Below are 20,334 nucleotides of genomic sequence, written 5' to 3'. Positions count from 1 at the left end.
CTATATGGCTAGAGAGGGTATATATCATTTGATACGACCAAAACGTGCCTAGTCGAAGTAACGGTTTTAGACCCTTTGCATATCCTTATATTTGCGTCAGTTCTAGGTCAGGTGAATTTCATCAACTACCTCCACCACAAAGGGTCAAAATTTTGAATAATTACAACTCTTATAAAATGTGATGTAAGAGTTCGATTGTCTTCAAATTTCACACATTCCAATATTTTTACTAAACCAAGGTCTGGTATTAAGATGGAATATATCCGAAATAAGCATCCGGTTCTCTTCAAAGTACACACATCACAATATTTGTATTAACTCAAGGTCTGGTGTGAAATTGGGATATATCGGTTCACTCCTTGTGGTACATCCCCCACAAGGGGTCAAAATTTTCAGTGTCCGTGCAGCTCATAAAATCCGAAATTAACATCCAATTCCATTCAGACTTCGTACATCTCCATATTTCTAACAACACAAGATCTGTTGTAAAGATGGAAGGGATCGGACCATTTCTTCTGGAACTCCCCCACATAGGGTTCAAGATTTTGAAAACCATACCCTCAAAGAAAGCGAAATAAGCATCCAACTCCCTTCAAATTAAAAAGATCTGTTGTTAAGATGATATACATTTGACCACCCCTTCTGGTACCTCACCCACAAAGGATTACAATTTCCGGTACAAGTCAGTGATTCTTTACAACTTTCTATATCTAAATATTTCTCTTAACCAGAAATCTGATATGAATATGTAATTTATGATTTTGCATAAAATTACCTTCAAATTTTGCACACATCAATATTTTTATCTGTATTAGATGAAGTGTGAAATTGGAATACTTCGGTCGACTATATCTGGCCGACCTCACGCACATTTCTACATTTTCCAAAAATTTTGTACATATCTCATATAAAGTATAGGAAGTATTTGATATAGTTCAAATCTGGCACGTTGTAATATTTTGTATCGGTCTTAGATCAGATACGAATTGGCCAATTGCTTCGGAACCTCTTCCAAAAAGGGTCAACAGTTTGAGTAATCATAACTCAAGGCTGAGGGTACAAATCTGTCGGCAAAACCGACTGATACTATTTTACTTGTTTTTAATATATTTCTATTTGACGACGTTTCTAATTGTTGGCTTACATGTTTTTAGTGATTTTTCAGTCGGCATAACTGCAAATTTTCGATGCAATCCTACATTACGGCTTTAGTGCGGTTTAAATTGCAAATAGGATGGAACATATATTCATATTGAAGCCATATTATAATTTGAATTGATTGTTATCCTTAAGCATAAATCAAATGTCTCCAAATAAATATAAAATAAACAAATCATGTATTCCTTGATCGGAATTTCACTGTAAGTTATACATTTATGTAACAGAAAAAAAAACATAAAAACATTAACATTTATGTAACACATAAAAGTATTCTAAGAAATAAGAAACATTAAAGTTTATGCATATTTCTAGAAAATAAGTAATATATAAAAAAACTGCAAATTGTTTTTCAACAAAATGTGTGTGTGTGTGTGTTACAAAAATCACATATATAAGTAATATATAATAAAATAATAATAAACAAATAACATAAAATAATAAAAAAAAATATATATATATATATTTGTAGTAGTGCATGTATGCGATATATTCAGGTATTTTTTTGGTTTATTGCTTAGGTTCCAGAATATCGATTTTATAGAAGATTTTGGTTTCACTAAAAAAAAAAAAACACACAAAATATAATATAGTTTTGAATTGAGGGTTGGCATATTGTACAATACTTACTCAGTATAGAAACTAATGGCTTCCTCTATTGTTTCCGTTTCATCAGTGACTGCCGGCTTGTCTCTACATGAATAGAAGGAGAAGTATTAATTTTATATTTGCTTGTTATTTATTTTAAAATGTATACGATGTTCTATTTATAATGGCAAAATTAAATGGAGACAAAGCCAAAACGTGAAAAAATTCATGAAATCGGAATTATCCTCACAGGGGGGCTATTCTAAAAAGGTGACCCGATATGGGTCATAGCCATGATTCTGGAGTAATCTATCAAAAAGCCCAAAAGGTTATCATGGGTATGTTTTACAGAGTCTATAGAAGATGTCAAAGAGGCTTCCACATTTCGTAGAGTTCTTTCTTTCATAATCAGCACTGCAGGATAGAGGAGGTAAGTCTGATTGATAGTATAGGGTGAGATAAAAAACTGCAACAAAGTCAAACGCCATAATTTTTTTAAAAAAAGTTTTGGAAATAGCATCAAATTTTAGAATAAGTTTAGATTTGCTCGAATTGGTCACTTTTAGCACGAATTAAAACCTTCAAAAAGCCAATGAAACCGCCACACAATGCCCGAATGTTGCTCTGTAGTATTTTGGCCGGCATTCCCGGCGAAGCACTTGCTTGAGGTGATCGACACCTTGATATTTTTTGGTGCCAACCTTGCTTTCCAAAATACTCCGGGCACAATAGTCCAAGGAATTGGTGTCCGGAGATTTTAGTGACCACTGTGCGCTGGAAATAAAGCGAGGAACCTCATTTCGTAAACATTCTTGGGTGGTGCGTGCTGGGTGCGATGTTGCTGAGTCCTGTTGGAATGTCCAATGTCTGCGGCCAAATTGTTTGCGTACCCAAAGCTTTAATACACCCTCCAGAATATTTTCGCGATAATATTCGGTATTTATTCGATAATTACGAGCGGAGAACGACCATCGGCTGTTATGGCGACCCACACCATCACCATGGCCAAAAGTAGTGGCTTACGCTGACGATGTGGTTCTGCTGATTGCGGAAAAATTCTTGCAAATTGTTTCGATCTCATTCGGGGAGCTCTTGTGAAACTATCTAGATGGGCACGATGCAACGCACTCGGCGTGAACCCATCTTAAGCTGAGCTCGTACTATTCACAAAGTACCTCGGTACTGTCCTTGACCAGAACATCAACATCAGTAGGAATGTGTACAAAATACTTTGTACATACTTTTGAGTGCGGTTGAGGCGCTGGGAAAAACTAGCAATAAACATTCAATATTCAAAAATTACATATTTCCCAGCCGCCATAAAATACCACATGTGAACAATTCGATGATCTTGTGCGCTGACGCATACGATAATGTGTCAGATAATAAAGGTTATGACCCACATGCACAGATGTCGATGCGCTCAGTAGATGCACAAGACCACTAGAATGAAATGATAAGCAGCAATGTTCTCCATTCAATATTAGAATAGACAAGAACAATTGTGTGGCTGCGACTAGGTTAAGTTAGATTAGTTTCAGTAGTACGTAAGAGAAATATTTTTGAAATAAAACTAGAATTGAATCAACAACCAAACCATTCGGTTGGTTTTCTTTTCTCAGTCAGAATGGTTGAAAAGTAAAGAAGCGACTGGATCGAAACCAACGTCGCAGTGGCCGAAAAATGGCCCATGAGCTGAACATATCGCAATATTCCGTTCGGCAAATATTGAAAAATGAGCTCGGGGTAAAGCTATTGAAGTTCAAAAAATGCAAGAACTTAAACCACAACAGAAAGAAAATAGACACAAAAGAGCAAAAGAGTTGAGTCTCCGTCTACGATAAGAAAACATTCGTTATCCAGCAGTTTGTAAACAAACAAAATGATCGTGTTTACTTGTCAAAGAGGTCTGCTGAAAATGTGCACCTTCAGAACTCAAGCGCCGGCCATGGTAATGGTGTGGACCGCTATAACAGCCGCTGGTCACTCTTCGCTCGTATTAATCGACAGAATAAATGCCGAATATTATCGCCTTGGACACGCAAACATTTTGCCCGCAGACCTCGGACATTCTGACAGGACTCAGCACGCGCCATCTAAGAATGATTACAAAATGAGGTGGCACAATGGTCACCAAAATCTCCGGATACCAATCCGTTGGACTATTGTGGCTGGAGTATTTTGGAAAGTAAGGTTGGCACTAAAAAATAACAAAGTATCGATCACCTCAAGCAAGCGCTTCGCCGGAAATGGGCCAAAATATCGCAGAGCAACATTCGGACAGCGTGTGACGGTTTCATTGGCCGTTGGAAGGTCCAAATTCGTGACGAAGATGACCAATTCGAACAAATCTAAACTAACTCTAAAATTTGATGCTATTTCCGACATTTTTGCTTTCATGCAATGCTAATTATCTATTTTTTAGAACCGTATTTTTTTTTAACCCCACAAACGTTCAAAAAGGGGTATACTATGGCGGTAAACAAAATTTATGACAATTTGCGCTAATACCTTTTCTGGGTCCAGAGATATTCTCTTCTGGGTATGTTCATCCGGCTACGCGAACTAAAGTTTTCTAAATTTAACAGTTGTTGTAATTAGCCGGCCTTCGGCCCCATCATGTGGCCATTTGTTGTATCTATATTGCCTATATCGGGTAAGTGGATCCGGGTCTTGAACCTGGACTTTCGAGACAAATATCTGAGGAATCATAGTAAAAGTTTGCCTGAATAAGGGAAAATTTTTCGAAAAAAAATCGAAGAGTTTTTACTAAACTAGAGTTGTTTTTGAGGTTTTAAGCGATAGGATCTTAGTAGCCTAGTGTCGGAAATGATTTCAATATTCCCAAATTGTTTTGGTGTTGTTATTTTATGGTCAAATGTCAAATTCAAAATGGTTAAAATATCAACGTCTACTAAAAAATACAACGTCGTCACAATTTTTTACGGCGACAGATATTCTAAAAAACGACTCCACCTCGACTGTTGTATCGATGTGTTGTCTTATCTAATTGTAGTAATGTAATGCCTGTACAATAGCATTGTTTACGATATTTTGGTGCAATAAAGTATGCATACACTTACTTTGGATCACCAGAAAATTGAAAATTATCACAGTTTAGATATGACATCACGCTGGGTATATGGATTTTCGTTTGACCAGACTGAAATATATACAAAAACAATGCAGTTAATGCAATTAAAAATATTTTGTTTTTTTTATACTTACCACTTCTTTCAGTTTTTCATTATCTTGAAGTCGACAGAATTCCGTTTGCCCAGTTAACAATTTACTCAATGGATGTTTTTCTATCAATTCTAAAACTTTTTCATCAGTCAGTTCTAGAAATGCTGCCATATTATTTTCCGCATTAATTTCGCAAATGTTGACGCCATTGATTTTCGCCTTTGTTTCATTAACTGCTATTCGAAGAATATCATCCAATATTGCATTGTTGGGAAGTAGATAACATTTCCGATGAAATTGCCAACGTGCCGCAAAAAGCTTATATATTCTTCCATAGTCTTCGTATCGATATTGAATATGTTTACCGCATTGTGATATGCTAGCTTGAAGGAAGACATCATCGAAATCCATATCGGGACTGCAAATATCTTTTAAATGATAATGATCACGTTTCAAATAGTCCCATTTGTCGACATCAATTTTTTGGTGTTCATTGCTAACAATCTGAGAAATATTATTATGAAAAACCTGTCAATATTTTGTTATATAATTCTGATACTAACTTCAAATATAAACTGGTATTTTTCCGGCACTTCTATACTGAATGATGAAAGTTTATTGATTTTTCCTTGTATTAATGCCTTAATAAGACAAACACCATAATTATCGTTTTCCCTCAGTTCTGGAAAAAATGTTTTTTTTATGGTCGCAAATATTTTATCAACACAAGCAAACCCAATTTTTTCGTGTTCATAATTATGAGCTACATGTTCCCATGAATGTGAAAATGGTCCGTGGCCAACATCATGTAAAAGAGCAGCAAGCTGGAGAGGATAGAAAAAAAATTATAAAATAAATGAAAAATGTATACGTTTAAGAATGTTGTAAAAAAGCTGTAAGTTCGGACGGGCCAAACTTTGAATACCCTCCACAACTTGGAACGATGTCGGCAACTTTCAAAAAAAAAAAAAAATAAATAAAATCCGTTTAAAATTCTGTTAAATTCTTAAAAATACCGAATGTAGCCGTTATATTAGAGTCTATACGACGACGTGGATCTGCATAGGCAACTTTTGTCATAAGCCATTACAATATTCAAATGCGAAACTTGAAAAAAAATTCGGTGTATAATGTAGCTAAAATCATCAAAATACCGAATATAGGGTGGTACCGTGGCTATACTAAAATGTGGACCTTCACAGACAACTTTTGGGAGGTGCCGTTACATGGAAGCCATACCACAACGTGGACCTGCACAGACAATTTTCTGTCATAGGCTGTAGTATCCATTGCGAACTTCAAATACCAAATTTGAATCAATGCCGGAGAATAATGTCGATAAAATCATCAAAATACCGAATTTTTGGAGGTGCCGTTACATGGAAGCCATACCACAACGTGGACCTGCACAGACAATTTTCTGTCATAGGTTGTAGTATCCATTGCGAACTTCAAATTCCAAATTTTAAACAATTCCGGTGAGCAATTTCACTAAAATCACAAAATACCGAATATCGGGAAGTGCCGTTACATGGGGTCTATACGAAGACGTGTATCTACGCAGACAATTTTCTCTCATAGGCTGTAGCAATCACTACGAACTTCAAATACCAAATTTGAAACGATTCCGGTGAACAATTTCGCTAAAATCATCAAAATACCGAATATCGGGAGGTACCGTTACATGGGGGCTATACGAAGACGTGTACCTATGCAGACTATTTTCTGTCATAGGCTTTAGTAACCACTACGAACTTCAAATACCAAATTTGAAACAATTCCGGTTAATAATGTGGCTAAAATCATCAAAATACTGGCGTTAAGACGGAAAATATCGGTCAACACTTCTGGTACCTCCTCCACAAAAGGTCGAAATTTTGAATATCCATTAGGGTCATAAAACGCGAAATTAACATCAGATTCCTAATAAAATGATTGAAATGTGTGATATTTGAAGACTATCGGACTCTTAAATCACATTTTATAAGAATTGCAATTATTATTTGTGGGGGAGGTACTTGATAGAGTGGACCGATATTGTATATTTTCGCACCTGACCTAGCACAGACGCAAATACTAGGATTCGCAAAGTTGGAGCAAAATCAGATTATCCTTTCTCTTTCTGTACAATAAATTATTTTCTTTGAAAATGTTGACATTTTGTGAGTGAGGTACCAGAAGGAGTGGACCGATATTGCCCATTTCCGAACTCGATCTAAATATCACAATAATATTACGATGTTCCAAGTTTGTATCAAATCGGATAATCCCTTCGAGCGAACATCGCTAGATCGCCTCCTAATGTCCTAGGATCTAAAACCGTTAATTCGGTAAGGCACGTTTTGGCCGTATCAAATGATATATACCCTCTGTGGCCATATGGCTGAGGATACAATGAGAATTCGATGTCCAAAGCAAGAATTTTATGGACTCATTATTTGCAGATTACACTCATGAAGTTATGTAGTAAGTAATCGTTTAAAACACATAATGTTTGTAACAACCCATTAACGTAATTTCAAGGATCAGACGAGGACAGTTGTCATCATACGTGAAAAACATAAAACAGTAAGATTAATCTAAGAGTATCCTGATCGATTGCCTCTTATAATTTCAGAAAGCAATGGACCAAGAGTAACCGATTGGTCATAAAACAACAAATAAATCTCAACACTATTCTATTGAGGCCACTTTTCGAATGCATTAACTTACCAGTACAGCCTTACGATAAACCAAAGGAATTTTATTGTTATTTCCCAATAACCAGGGTGTGTTTCTCTCCAAGGCATCCAACATCAACTTAGCGGCATGAAAGGTACTGTATAAGGAGACAGAAGCTAATTTAAACAATACCAATTTATTACAAAGTCTATACATACCCAATGCAGTGATTAAAGCGATTGTGCGTGTGTTCCAGACCATTGTTAAACTTAAGATGTCCAAGCTGCTTCAACTTTTTTAAGCGTTGAAACTGTGGTGTTTGTACAATTTCTTGTTCTTCTTCAGATAGATATATTTCACCATATACGACATCATCATATTTATACTGAAAATGGAGAGAAGAAAACGATTTTTAAATGATTTTTGATTTTCTTCGAAGATCTGGGCGTAATTTTTGCCTCCAATATTTTTAAACAAAGAAACAGAAAATCAACAGCAAATTTATGGTTTTATTATTTCTCAGTATTTACAGGGCGAGATGAAAAAACTGCTGTCATTTCTAGGCCACTCGTCCGACAGCTGTTAAAATTATTCCAGTGACAGTTCATTATATTGTTTACAAGCGTACAAAGGCATTTTGGTGAGAATTTTAAAGAAAAAAAAATTATTCGTGATGGAATTCAAGTGTGATAGTGTGATTTCTTTATATTTGGCTGAAAAACCGCAAGTGCCTATCGTTAGAGCACTCCAGCATTTAATCTGAATAAATCTCTTGTGTCTCGTACCATCGCTCGTTAACGTGATACTGCTGGCGTAGCCCGACGTCAAGGAAGTGGACGGAAGAAAACAGCAACATCAGCAGAAATGTTTCGAAAAGTAAAGAAGCGATTTGATCGAAACTCGCGTCGCAGCGGCCGAAAAATGGCTCATGAGCTGAACATATCGCAATATTCCATTCGGCAAATATTGAAAAATGAAATTCCAAAAAGTTCAAGAATTTACAACGCGACAGAAAGAGAATTGGCTCAAAAGAGCTAAAGAGTTACTCCGCTTGGCCGAAAGTGATGAACTGCCGAATTTGGTTTTCTCCGATGAGAAAACATTAGTTTTCTAGCAGTTTGTAGACCATCAAAATGATGGTGTTTACTTGCCAAAGAGATCAGCTGAAAATGTGCACCGTCGGTTGGCCACCAGAACTCAAGCGCTGGCCATGGTAATTGGGTGCCATAACAGCCATAACAGGCCGTGGCATCAGAATAAATGCCAAGTATTATCGCCAAAGAATGGGCCAAAATACCGCAGAGCAACATTCGGGCAGAGTGTGTGTGGTTTCATTGGACGTTTGAAGGTCATAATTCGTGTCAAAATTCGAACAAAACTAAACTTTTTCTAAAATTTGATGCTATTTCCGACATTTTTTGCTTTCATTCGATAAAATTAAAAAAAAAAATGTAAAAATTATGCCGTTTGAATTTGTTGCAGTTTTTTGGTGTCACCCTGTATTTAAACAATAATCAGCAAATTGATGGTTTTATTATTTCTCAGAATTTATATGTTCATTGGGTTTGTTTATTCCAAGACAATTGAAAACAATTGAGCTTCGTCCATAGATACAATTTACAAATGCTGAAGAAATGTAAGAGTAATGTGTTTGAAGTGTTTATTTTTGTTTTAAACAAGTATTACATTCCATATTTTCAAATACAGCACCTCTACAAATGTAGAATAATGTGTACAGAGATTTCTTGCTAAACAATAACAAAACCAACAATCTTCCATTTTTATTTGAAACCCTTACGAGGCCGATCGATTCGAGCTCTCTAAATATAAACAAGCGAATGCCTTTTAGGCAAACAAGTATGACTCATAGGCACTTAAATTAAATCAAAAGAAAGCAGAAATCAATCCCTTGTCAAGCATTTTACTAGATATTGACTGTACTTCAAAAAATATTTTGTCCATGATTTGTGTTTAATTTGCTTCGGGGGTGGGGGTGGGTTGGTATTCCAAGTAACCAGATAATACAAAATATTCATTGAAATAGACAAAGGAAATATTTGCCGTTCGTTCAAATATACTTTGTTCAATAAATTATATACTTTCACTCATATGGTCCACTTTTTTTCTGAAAATGTTGACATTTTCAACAAATTTGGACATTTTCGAAATGGATACTACAGCCTAAGACAGAAAATTGTCTGTGCAATACCACGTCTTCGTATAGTTCCCATATAACAGTACCTCCCTATATTCGTGATTTTGATGATTTTTGCGACATTATTCACAGGAATTGCTTCAAATTTCACATTTGGAGTTTGTAATAGATATTGTGACAGAAAATTGTTTATGCAGGTCTTCGAATAGGGCCCATATATCAGTACCTCCCTATATTCGGTATTTTGTCGATTTTAGGTACAATACTTACCGATATTGTTTGAGATGTCGTATTTGAAGTTCGTAATATGACAGAAAATTGTCTATGCAGGTCCAGGTCTTCGTATAGCTCTGATATAACGGTACCTCCCGATATTCGGTATATTGATGATTTTAGCTCCATTATTCACCGATTTTTTTTTTAAGTTTCGCATTTGAATATTGTAATGTCTTATGACAAAAGTTACCTATGCAAGTCCATGTCGTCGTATAGACGCTAATATAACAGCAACATTTGGTATTTTTAAGATTTTAACAGAATTTTTAACGGATATTAATTATTTTTTGAAAATTTCCAAATTCGTTCCAAATGGTGGAGGGAATTCAAAGTTTTTTATTTTTACTAGAGAAAAAAGAAAATCAAAAAAAAAAAAAAATCTTACATTCAACAGTCTGTTTTTGTACCCTACACCACATAGTGGTGTCTTTGTGCATTTGTTTGCAACATGGAGAAGGAAGCGAGATAGACCCATAGTTACTTTTGAGGATATTCATAGAATCACATTCTGAGTCGATTTATGCAAGTCAGTCCGTCTGTCCATGTACATTTGTGAACATAATGCAGGTCGTATTTATTATCCGATTGACATGAAATTTGCCAAACAATATTTGTTTGGCCCAAGGATGAGCCCTATTAAAATTGGTGAAAATCGGTTCAAATTTAAATATAGCACCCATACATACCGATTTCAGGTTTTTTTGTGCACCAAATGGCCAATATCAGTCCAAATGACCTGGCACACCCGGCCGCATTCAGTCTAGAAGCAAGTACATCAAATTTGGTGAAAATCGGTTCAAATATAGTTATAGCTCCCATACACATATATGTTTCATCCGATTTGGGGTTTTAAGTGCTTCCGATTTGGGGTTTTAAGTGCTTCTATGCACTCCAAAACAATGATATTTGGTAGCAGATATTTTATAGAGCTCGGAAATATATTTGCCAAATTTTATCGAGATTGGCTAAGACTTGGATATTGCTCCCATATATATACTCAATTCGATTTCAGGTATATTGTGTATATAATGGCTTATATCAGTCCAAATGGAATTTTGTGAAACTCGGCTCCGATAAATATTGCATAACAATGTTAATTGGTATTCAATATTAAAATGTTAAATTTTTTTCGCAAACTAAAACGAATACGTTTGGATATGACTGATCGAGTGAAATTTTATTTTTTTCTTACAAAAACAAGTAAAAAAACATTAAGTTCGACCAGGCCAAATATCTTAAGGTGCCGATATATTGGGGTGATATACAATATTGTGGACCTATACAGACAAATCTACGTCTGGGGGTAAAAGACTCACAATGAACTTTTTGTGTGGAATTTTAGAGAATTCCATTGAAAAATGTGGCTAAAATCATCAAAATACCGAATATCGGGGGTACCGTTATATGGAGGCTATACGATATCGTGAACCTATATAGACATTTCTCTTTCAGGGGGTAAAGTGCTCACAAAGAACTCCTTGTGTAGAATTTTAGACAACTCTGTTGAAAAATGTGGGTAAAATCACAAAAATACCGAATATCGGGGGGTACCTTTATATGGGGGCTATATGATATCATGGACCTATATAGGCAATTATCTTACAGGCGGTAAAATATCCACAAGGAACTACTTGTATGGAATTTCTGAGAATTCCATTGAAAAATGTGGTTAAAATCATCAAAATACCGAATATTGGGGGTACAATTATATGGAGGCTATACGATAACGTGGACCACTATAGACAATTATCTTGCAGGGGTAAAATGCCCACAAGAAACTACTTGGAATTTTAGACAATTCGTTGAAAATTGTGGGTAAAATCACAAAAATACCGAATGTCGGGGGTACCTTTATATGGGGGCTATACGATATCATGGACCTATATAGACAATACTCATTCAGGGGGTAAAGTGCTCACAAGGAACTCCTTGTGTAGTATTTCAGACAATTCCGTTGAAATATGTGGCTAAAATCATCAAAATACCGAATATCGAGGGTTACCGTTATATAGGAGCTATACGATATCGTGGACCGATATAGTCCATCTTCGAACTTGACCTGCCTGCAGACAAAAGAGAGATCTGCGCAAAATTTTAGCTTCCTACCTTAATTCGTTTCGACTGTAGCGTGATTACAACAGACGGACAGACGGGCGGACGGACAGACTGGGATAAATCGTCTTAGAATTTTATGCTGATCAAGAATATATATACTTTGTTGGGTCTAAAATTATTATTTCGATGAGTTACAAACTATGTATGGTGGAGGGTATAAAAAACAGTTAAAGCACGTTTACATACAAAATTTTCAAAAAAAATCCGCTAAAAATTCTTTTATAATCTTAGGGTCGACGACGTGGCCCTGCATAGAAAACTTATCAAAAGCCATTATAATATTTAAATGCGAAACTTGAATAAAATGCATAATGTCGCTAAAATCGTCAAAATAGCGAATATCGGGAGGTACCTTTGTATGAAGGCTATACGAAGACGTGGACCTGCACTGACAATTTTCTGTCTTAGGCTTAGGCTGTATCCTTTACGAACTTCAAATACCAAATTTGAAACAATTCCGGTGAGTAATGTCACTAAAACCAGTACTTGGACCTACATAGCCATTTTCAATACCAAAAGTTCGCAGACATAATGGCAATATAAAACTTGATTTGGCAATAGCGGTAGAGAAAAAATCTGACAATACTGTTACAGACGCTACGCTTTTTTGCATTTTTTGCATTGTATGGTGAACACACACATACAAAACACACAAATTGCCTTTGTTTCGTTTCTTGTTAGAATGGTTATATCTGTTATCTGGGTGGGTGTGGTTTGGCTTTCCAAGTAACCAGATAATACAAAATATTCATTGAAATAGACAAAGGAAATATTTGCAGTTCGTTCAAATACACTTTGTTCAATAAATTATATACTTTCACTCATATGTTCCACTTTTTTTCTGAAAATCTTGACATTTTCAACAAATTTGGATATTTTCAATTGTTTCAAATTTGGTATTTGAAATTCGAAATGGAAACTACAGCCTAAGACAGAAAATTGTCTGTGCAATACCACGTCTTCGTATAGTCCCCATATAACCGTACCTCCCTATATTCGTGATTTTGATGATTTTTGCGACGTTATTCACAGGAATTGCTTCAAATTTTACATTTGGAGTTTGTAATAGATATTGTGACAGAAAATTGTTTATGCAGGTCTTCGTATAGTTTCGCATTTTAATATTGTAATGTCTTATGACAAAAGTTACCTATGCAAGTCCATGTCGTCGTATAGACGCTAATATAACAGCAACATTTGGTATTTTTAAGATTTTAACAGAATTTTTAACGGATATTAATTATTGTTTGAAACTTTCCAAATTCGTTCCAAATGGTGGAGTGAATTCAAAGTTTTTTATTTTTATTAGAGAAAAAAGAAAATCAAAAAAAATCTTACATTCAACAGTCTGTTTTTGTTTGCAACATGGAGAAGGAAGCGAGATAGACCCATAGTTACTTTTGAGGATATTCATAGAATCACATTCTGAGTCGATTTATGCAAGTCAGTCCGTCTGTCCATGTACATTTATGAACATAATGCAGGTCGTATTTATTATCCGATTGACATGAAATTTGCCAAACAATATTTGTTTGGCCCAAGGATGAGCCCTATTAAAATTGGTGAAAATCGGTTCAAATTTAAATATAGCACCCATACATACCGATTTCAGGTTTTTTTGTGCACCAAATGGCCAATATCAGTCCAAATGATCTGGCACACCCGGCCGCATTCAGTCTAGAAGCAAGTACATCAAATTTGGTGAAAATCGGTTCAAATATAGTTATAGCTCCCATACACATATATGTTTCATCCGATTTGGGGTTTTAAGTGCTTCACATGCGTAATATGCACTCCAAAACAATGATATTTGGTAGCAGATATTTTATAGAGCTCGGAAATATATTTGCCAAATTTTATCGAGATTGGCTAAGACTTGGATATTGCTCCCATATATATACTCAATTCGATTTCAGGTATATTGTGTATATAATGGCTTATATCAGTCCAAATGGAATTTTGTGAAACTCGGCTCCGATATATATTGCATAACAATGTTAATTGTTATACAATATTAAAATGTTAAATTTTTTTCGCAAACTAAAACGAATACGTTTGGATATGACTGATCGAGTGAAATTTTATTTTTTTCTTACAAAAACAAGTAAAAAAACATTAAGTTCGACCAGGCCAAATATCTTAAGGTGCCGATATATTGGGGTGATATACAATATTGTGGACCTATACAGACAAATCTACGTCTGGGGGTAAAGTACTCACAATGAACTTTTTGTGTGGAATTTTAGAGAATTCCATTGAAAAATGTGGCTAAAATCATCAAAATACCGAATATCGGGGGTACCGTTATATGGAGGCTATACGATATCGTGAACCTATATAGACAATTCTCTTTCAGGGGGTAAAGTGCTCACAAAGAACTTGTGTAGAATTTTAGACAACTCTGTTGAAAAATGTGGGTAAAATCACAAAAATACCGAATATCGGGGGTACAATTATATGGTGGCTATACGATAACGTGGACCACTATAGAAAATTATCTTGCAGGGGTAAAATGCCCACAAGGAACTTCTTGGAATTTTAGACAATTCCGTTGAAAAATGTGGGTAAAATCACAAAAATACCGAATATCGGGGGTACCTTTATATGGGGGCTATACGATATCATGGACCTATATAGACAATACTCATTCAGGGGGTAAAGTGCTCACAAGGAACTCCTTGTGTAGTATTTCAGACAATTCCGTTGAAATATGTGGCTAAAATCATCAAAATACCGAATATCGAGGGTTACCGTTATATAGGAGCTATACGATATCGTGGACCGATATAGTCCATCTTCGAACTTGACCTGCCTGCAGACAAAAGAGAGATCTGCGCAAAATTTTAGCTTCCTACCTTAATTCGTTTCGACTGTAGCGTGATTACAACAGACGGACAGACGGGCGGACGGACAGATTGGGATAAATCGTCTTTGAATTTTATGCTGATCAAGAATATATATACTTTGTTGGGTCTAAAATTATTATTTCGATGAGTTACAAACTATGTATGGTGGAGGGTATAAAAAAAAGTTAAAGCACGTTTACATACAAAATTTCCAAAAAAAATCCGCTAAAAATATCCATTACGAACTTCAAATACCAAATTTGAAACAATTCCGGTGAGTAATGTCGCTAATATCATCAAAATACCGAATATCGGGAGGTACCGCTACATGAGGGCTATAACAGTATGTGGACCTACATGGCCATTTTCAATACCAAACGTTCGGCAGACATAATGCCGATATAAAACTTGGTTTGGCAATATCGGTAGAAAAAAACGTCTGATAACCCTGTTACAGACGCTGCACTTTTTTTGTATCTCACCATACACACACAAATACAAAACTCACAAATTGTCTTTGTTTCGTTTCTTAGAATGGTTATATCTGTTATATCTAGGGAAATTCCCTAGATGTTCCAGAACGTAGAAAAATCAACTAGTTTTGCGTTTTTTATTTTATTTATTATTATTATTATTTATTTATTATTTTTTTTTTTTTGATGTCATAAAGGTTAAATTTGATAGCGTAGAAAAAAATTTGTACATTCTGGCAGTTCACAAAATGATTATACTGGGGAAAATACACAAAACTTGAAAGGGAAATTGGAGTTTCACCAAATATGCATTTCTGTCGTCCCTAAATTTAAAATAATTCAAATTATCTTTAAATTTTATTCAAAAGAATACACACATATACAAACTGTGTCAGTTTTGACAGAATTAGGACACCAAAAGCGAAAAATGGTATTTATTTTCACTATCTGTAGCAGTAACAATTGATCTCAAATCGTTTTAAACAATTACTCAGACTAAAATATTATTTAGAAATTATTTAAGAAAAAAAAAAAACAGATGCAGTAAAACATTTGCCAAAAGCTAACGAATTTTCATTTTGGCGATTTTTAAAACTTGATTTGGCCATAGCGGTAGAGAAAAACAAAATCCGATAACCCTGTTACGAACGCTACGCAGTTTTTCATTTTTGTTTGTAAACAAAATATCAGCTGTATACTACCCCATTCACTTTCAACCACCCTCGCAAACAAAAATACAATAATAACAATATAACAAAATAGGAATATGTTATACAAGACAAAAATACAACATCAACCACCAAAATTGCCGTATTGTATTACTATACCGGTGGTTGTAAAGAAAACTTACCATTCCTTTTTCCATATCCTTAGATTATTCTTTCTTATTTTAAAACTCGCCCGTTAATTTTTTTCAACTTCACAAATCTTTGGAACACCAAACTTTTCACTTGAATGCAAATTTCCAACTAGCAGTTGCATCTATCATTGCACAATTTATATTTATTCGACATGTTGAGGGTTATTCCCTTTGTCTTAACGCAAATTCATTATCAGAATTAAATATAAACAAAATAGGCAAATCCAACACAACCATTTTTTGTTCTAATTGCTAGGGATCGCTAAAGACATTAAGTGACGCACATTCACTGTAAAATGATCACCCTTTGCATTAAGCAGAGTACACAGAGTCGTTTTTCGAGTGATCTTTTTGTGAAAATATAGCATTTTCAGATGAAATGAAACCTTTTGCAGCGGAAATGAAACCTTTTGCAGTGGAAATGAAAGCTTTTGCAGTGGAAATGAAACCCTTTGCAACCGAAATGAAACTTTTTGCAAATCAAACGAAACTTTAAGATTTATAGAAGGAAAAATAACAAAAAAATATTTTTAGTAGGTTTAAAACTAAATCAACTAATGTTATGTTTCCTCCTTCAAAACGTGTCGGTCCCGGCTAATTTGTAAATGGGTCGTGGTTCAGCAACCCTATGACACTTGAGGGCATAACAAGTAAACGAAAAACTGCAACAAAATGGACTAAACATGCTAAAACAATTTGAACCAATAACCAACATTTTCGGGGGTCTAGAATACTAGCCCCCTTCATCACCCACCCAACCTAATGTTCCTCAGAACCCCTTTTTTCAGCACTAACGACATACATTCCTTTGCCGCTACATATCCATCCTTATCCCTTTTCCCCTTCCTTCAAGACAAACTAACACATCATTTTCAATACTACTCTTACATTTATTACATATTAAAATGCTTAGACATACTAATTTAAATAATATTAATTTTCTATCATGAAATTTGTTTTCTTTTCAGATTTAACTACAAATATGTAATAATAAAAAAATCTTTAAAATTATGAAATTAAATTTACTGTATAATTATGCATTGCCTTTTTTTTAACACATTGAAAAATAATAAAAAAAATGAATTTGAAAATTTGCCTGGGTCTAACCTTAATTTTGTTATGTCCTACTCATGGTAGAAGAATATAGGTAGACGCGTCGACACAGCTGCTTGGACAATGAACTGTCAAACCAATTTTGGAATTGAAAATGTTGAATGAAAAATTATTTAAATTTGTAAAAATTGTTGAAAAACGCGAATTATAATAGCCTCCGAATGACGTATTATAAGGAAACATATAAAAATCTACTTATATTTGAAAAACTTTTAATTTTTTTTGACATATCAATGCTCCCAGGCGTTGATGCATCTACCTGTATTCTTCTGCCATGGTCCTACTTTAGAAATTCCTCACCAGTTAGATCTCCTCCTAGTAATTATTTCTAATGGACTAACTTGCCTTGTTTAAGAGTAGATCCCTACTGCAATTCATTTAGTTACAAAATATATTATTAAAATTAGAATAAGCAAACAAAAAAAATATATATAAAATCTTAAAAGTAACAGAAAGCTAACTAGGACACACAGACGCACAACAAAACATAAACTCGCCAATATCGAGCAACTCCTTAAAATATGCTATCACTTAGCTGTTTGTTTTTTTCTGGATCCACTCTTCCACAATTCTCAGTCGGTGGACGCCAAGTGGACTCTATCACCACTCTCAGCCGGTGGACGCCAAGTGGAACTTGGTGTGTATTTATAATTGGCTCTCTTCGAGTTCCACCTTATCCACACGGTGAGCCACGGATACAAAGGTGCGCACCAAAATCCGGCGTACCACGTATGAAAACGCTTTGTGGTTTCGTTATATTTGGCCAAAACAATTCGCTCTATTTAGAAAACACACCACATTAAAAAAACACAGACGGTCTAAATCAACCACATTTACATTCAGATATATTCCGCACAAGTTAAAACTAATTATTCAAACTTGTATTTTTTTTCCAAAAGTTGACTTTAAAATTGTTTCAAAATTTAAAACGGTTTTTAATGATTCCAAATCTTTATGCGTTAACCGTAATATACATATATGTATTTATTATTTTTTTTTTTCAAGTTGAAATGAGTTGCTGCTTTTTCTACGACCTCTGAGCAAATAATTTGTATCGCCTTATACCACAGCGTATAAACTTACGATCATTGGTTGTTTTTCTCAAGTTTTTTTTTTTTTTTTTTTTTTTTTTTTTTTTGAGAACATCATACTCTCTGGTGCCCTTAGAATTGTTCCCTATTACCAACAAAATGTTCATGCTTGAACAACGGTCCAAGTTCAATGGTCGCATGGCCTTGAAATGTTCATATTTTTTTGGCTCATTTTACGTGCGTAATTCTCTTACGTACGCTCTTACGCACGCTCTTCCATACTTCTACCCGACACATAACTCCAATACACAACCTTTCCAACACTGGCCTGTCAAAACGAACAAGTTCCACAAACAGCTGTTTTCATACCACCACTTGGTACTGGTGGTATCAGCAGCAATAAAATACGGACAAATATAAAAATAAAAAAATATCGCGGGCAGAAAAAAACCCCAACAAGCAAATATATTCTGCTCGCATTCTAAGGCGAAGTAAAAATATTGTGGGCAGAAAAAGAGAAACCCCAAACCAGCAATTTAATTTTGCTCGCGTTCAAAGCACCGGCTGAGCACACGTCTTCCCACCCTCATGAAAATTGCATCATGTGATGCGTACCAGGAGATACGGCTTGAAAACCAGGTGTTGCACACAATTTGGACTCCTGCCCTTCTACCATAAGCCTGAAAGGTATCCGTCACCTTCAGGTATTTAAAATATTCGGATTGGGCTAAGGTACCCAATTATGTTAGTCAGCATTACAGTCGACTCTGCCTAACTGAAACTCGTTGGCTAACTATATGATTTTATTTATGTTTCAGGCATGAACTGTACAGGCTATCGCATATATACTGTCTAGCTTGTCTGTTGCTTATGCCGAGAAAATCGGAATGTTGTCCCCCAATCTCCTACCCGTCCCTTTTCCTTAATTCCAGCTGTCGTTTACCATCTCACTGCTACCCTCAACAAAACTCTGGGGTTTCCAAGGAAACTGACGAAACCACAGTGTGAGGGTCATAAGGAATGTCCACCTATTGGTCATTATTTCCTTAAATTCCTTACAATATTTGTTTCCTAGTCCTTTTATATACTCTACACTACACTAAATTAAATTGCACTATCATTAGTTTATAACAATATTACAATTTCCTTAAATCAAACGATAGCCCAAAGGGCAAGAACGATATTCGCAAAGTTTCCTGAATTGTTTCATACACTAATGTATTACTGGACTTATTGTCATCTTTTAATTTGTTCCTACATTCGATTACCCCGGAGAGCTTCACCCATGAGGTTACAATTTTCTTAATGTTAAATTAACCTACATATTAAGAAACAAGGACCAAAACAATGCCCTTGTTTCATACTAATCATTAATGTTAAAACTATCTGCAGAATATTAGAGAAAAATAATCGCTAACAAGTACTTATGCAATCCATAAGCACAAGATAGCCATTACTTTTTCCGACTAGGAAACTTCATTGCAACTTCATTAATGGCCTTTCTGGTTCGATGCGCCCAACGTAGGCTACACCCACACTTTTATTTCTCCCTCACACTATACTGAACCTTGGAAAAGACTGTAAAGCTTTTAGCAGGAGTTAGCCGGGCATTAAAACAAAATACTTAAGAAGGGAACTTTATCTTACGACTAAACGGATTTATCCTAATAAAATATCACAGTTGTTCTTGAGTATAAATATGTATATGCTATCACAGAGGGAACATTAAACACTGTACATTTAGAAAAATAATAATTTTAAATAAATAATTAAAGACCGAAACACAACTTACTTTAATATTGCAAGTAAAGAAATATTGCCATTAGAGTAATCTTCTGTTTATTTGTCTTTCATTATTTATTGCTTAATGTCT

At 35.0% G+C, this 20,334-nt stretch overlaps 1 protein-coding gene across 2 annotated transcripts; it reads right to left on the bottom strand.

Moving 5' to 3' along the window:
• Positions 1-1,340: 1,340 nt before the first annotated feature.
• LOC101894944 (deoxynucleoside triphosphate triphosphohydrolase SAMHD1) lies at positions 1,341-16,534 on the bottom strand. 2 transcript variants are annotated; one of them, XM_059129315.1, is made up of 8 exons: positions 16,309-16,534; positions 7,812-7,978; positions 7,645-7,750; positions 5,496-5,756; positions 4,978-5,436; positions 4,830-4,909; positions 1,789-1,851; positions 1,341-1,717 (listed from the first exon to the last, which is right to left on the bottom strand). In XM_059129315.1, exons 1-8 carry the CDS (start codon positions 16,321-16,323, stop codon positions 1,669-1,671), a joined length of 1,200 nt encoding a protein of 399 aa, XP_058985298.1. In that variant the 5' UTR covers positions 16,324-16,534; the 3' UTR covers positions 1,341-1,668. The 2 variants fall into 2 exon arrangements, with proteins under 2 accessions (XP_058985298.1, XP_005189905.2); XM_005189848.4 differs by having other exon boundaries at positions 4,975-5,436; positions 16,309-16,531.
• Positions 16,535-20,334: the final 3,800 nt, after the last annotated feature.

This window comes from Musca domestica, unplaced genomic scaffold, assembly GCF_030504385.1.
Source record: "Musca domestica strain aabys unplaced genomic scaffold, Musca_domestica.polishedcontigs.V.1.1 6, whole genome shotgun sequence".
NCBI classification, from domain to species: domain Eukaryota; kingdom Metazoa; phylum Arthropoda; class Insecta; order Diptera; family Muscidae; genus Musca; species Musca domestica.
The sequence above is the reverse complement of the archived record's forward strand: the minus strand, read 5'-3'. Positions and strand labels throughout refer to the sequence as shown.

Bases quoted from the DNA above. Each gene is read 5' to 3' on its own strand.
- LOC101894944 (XM_005189848.4), bottom strand. The intron at 5,437-5,495 runs GTTAGTATCAGA...AATATTTCTCAG, and splicing joins AATACCAGTTTATATTTGAA to ATTGTTAGCAATGAACACCA. The intron at 1,852-4,829 runs GTAAGTGTATGC...CTATTCATGTAG, and splicing joins CAATTTTCTGGTGATCCAAA to AGACAAGCCGGCAGTCACTG.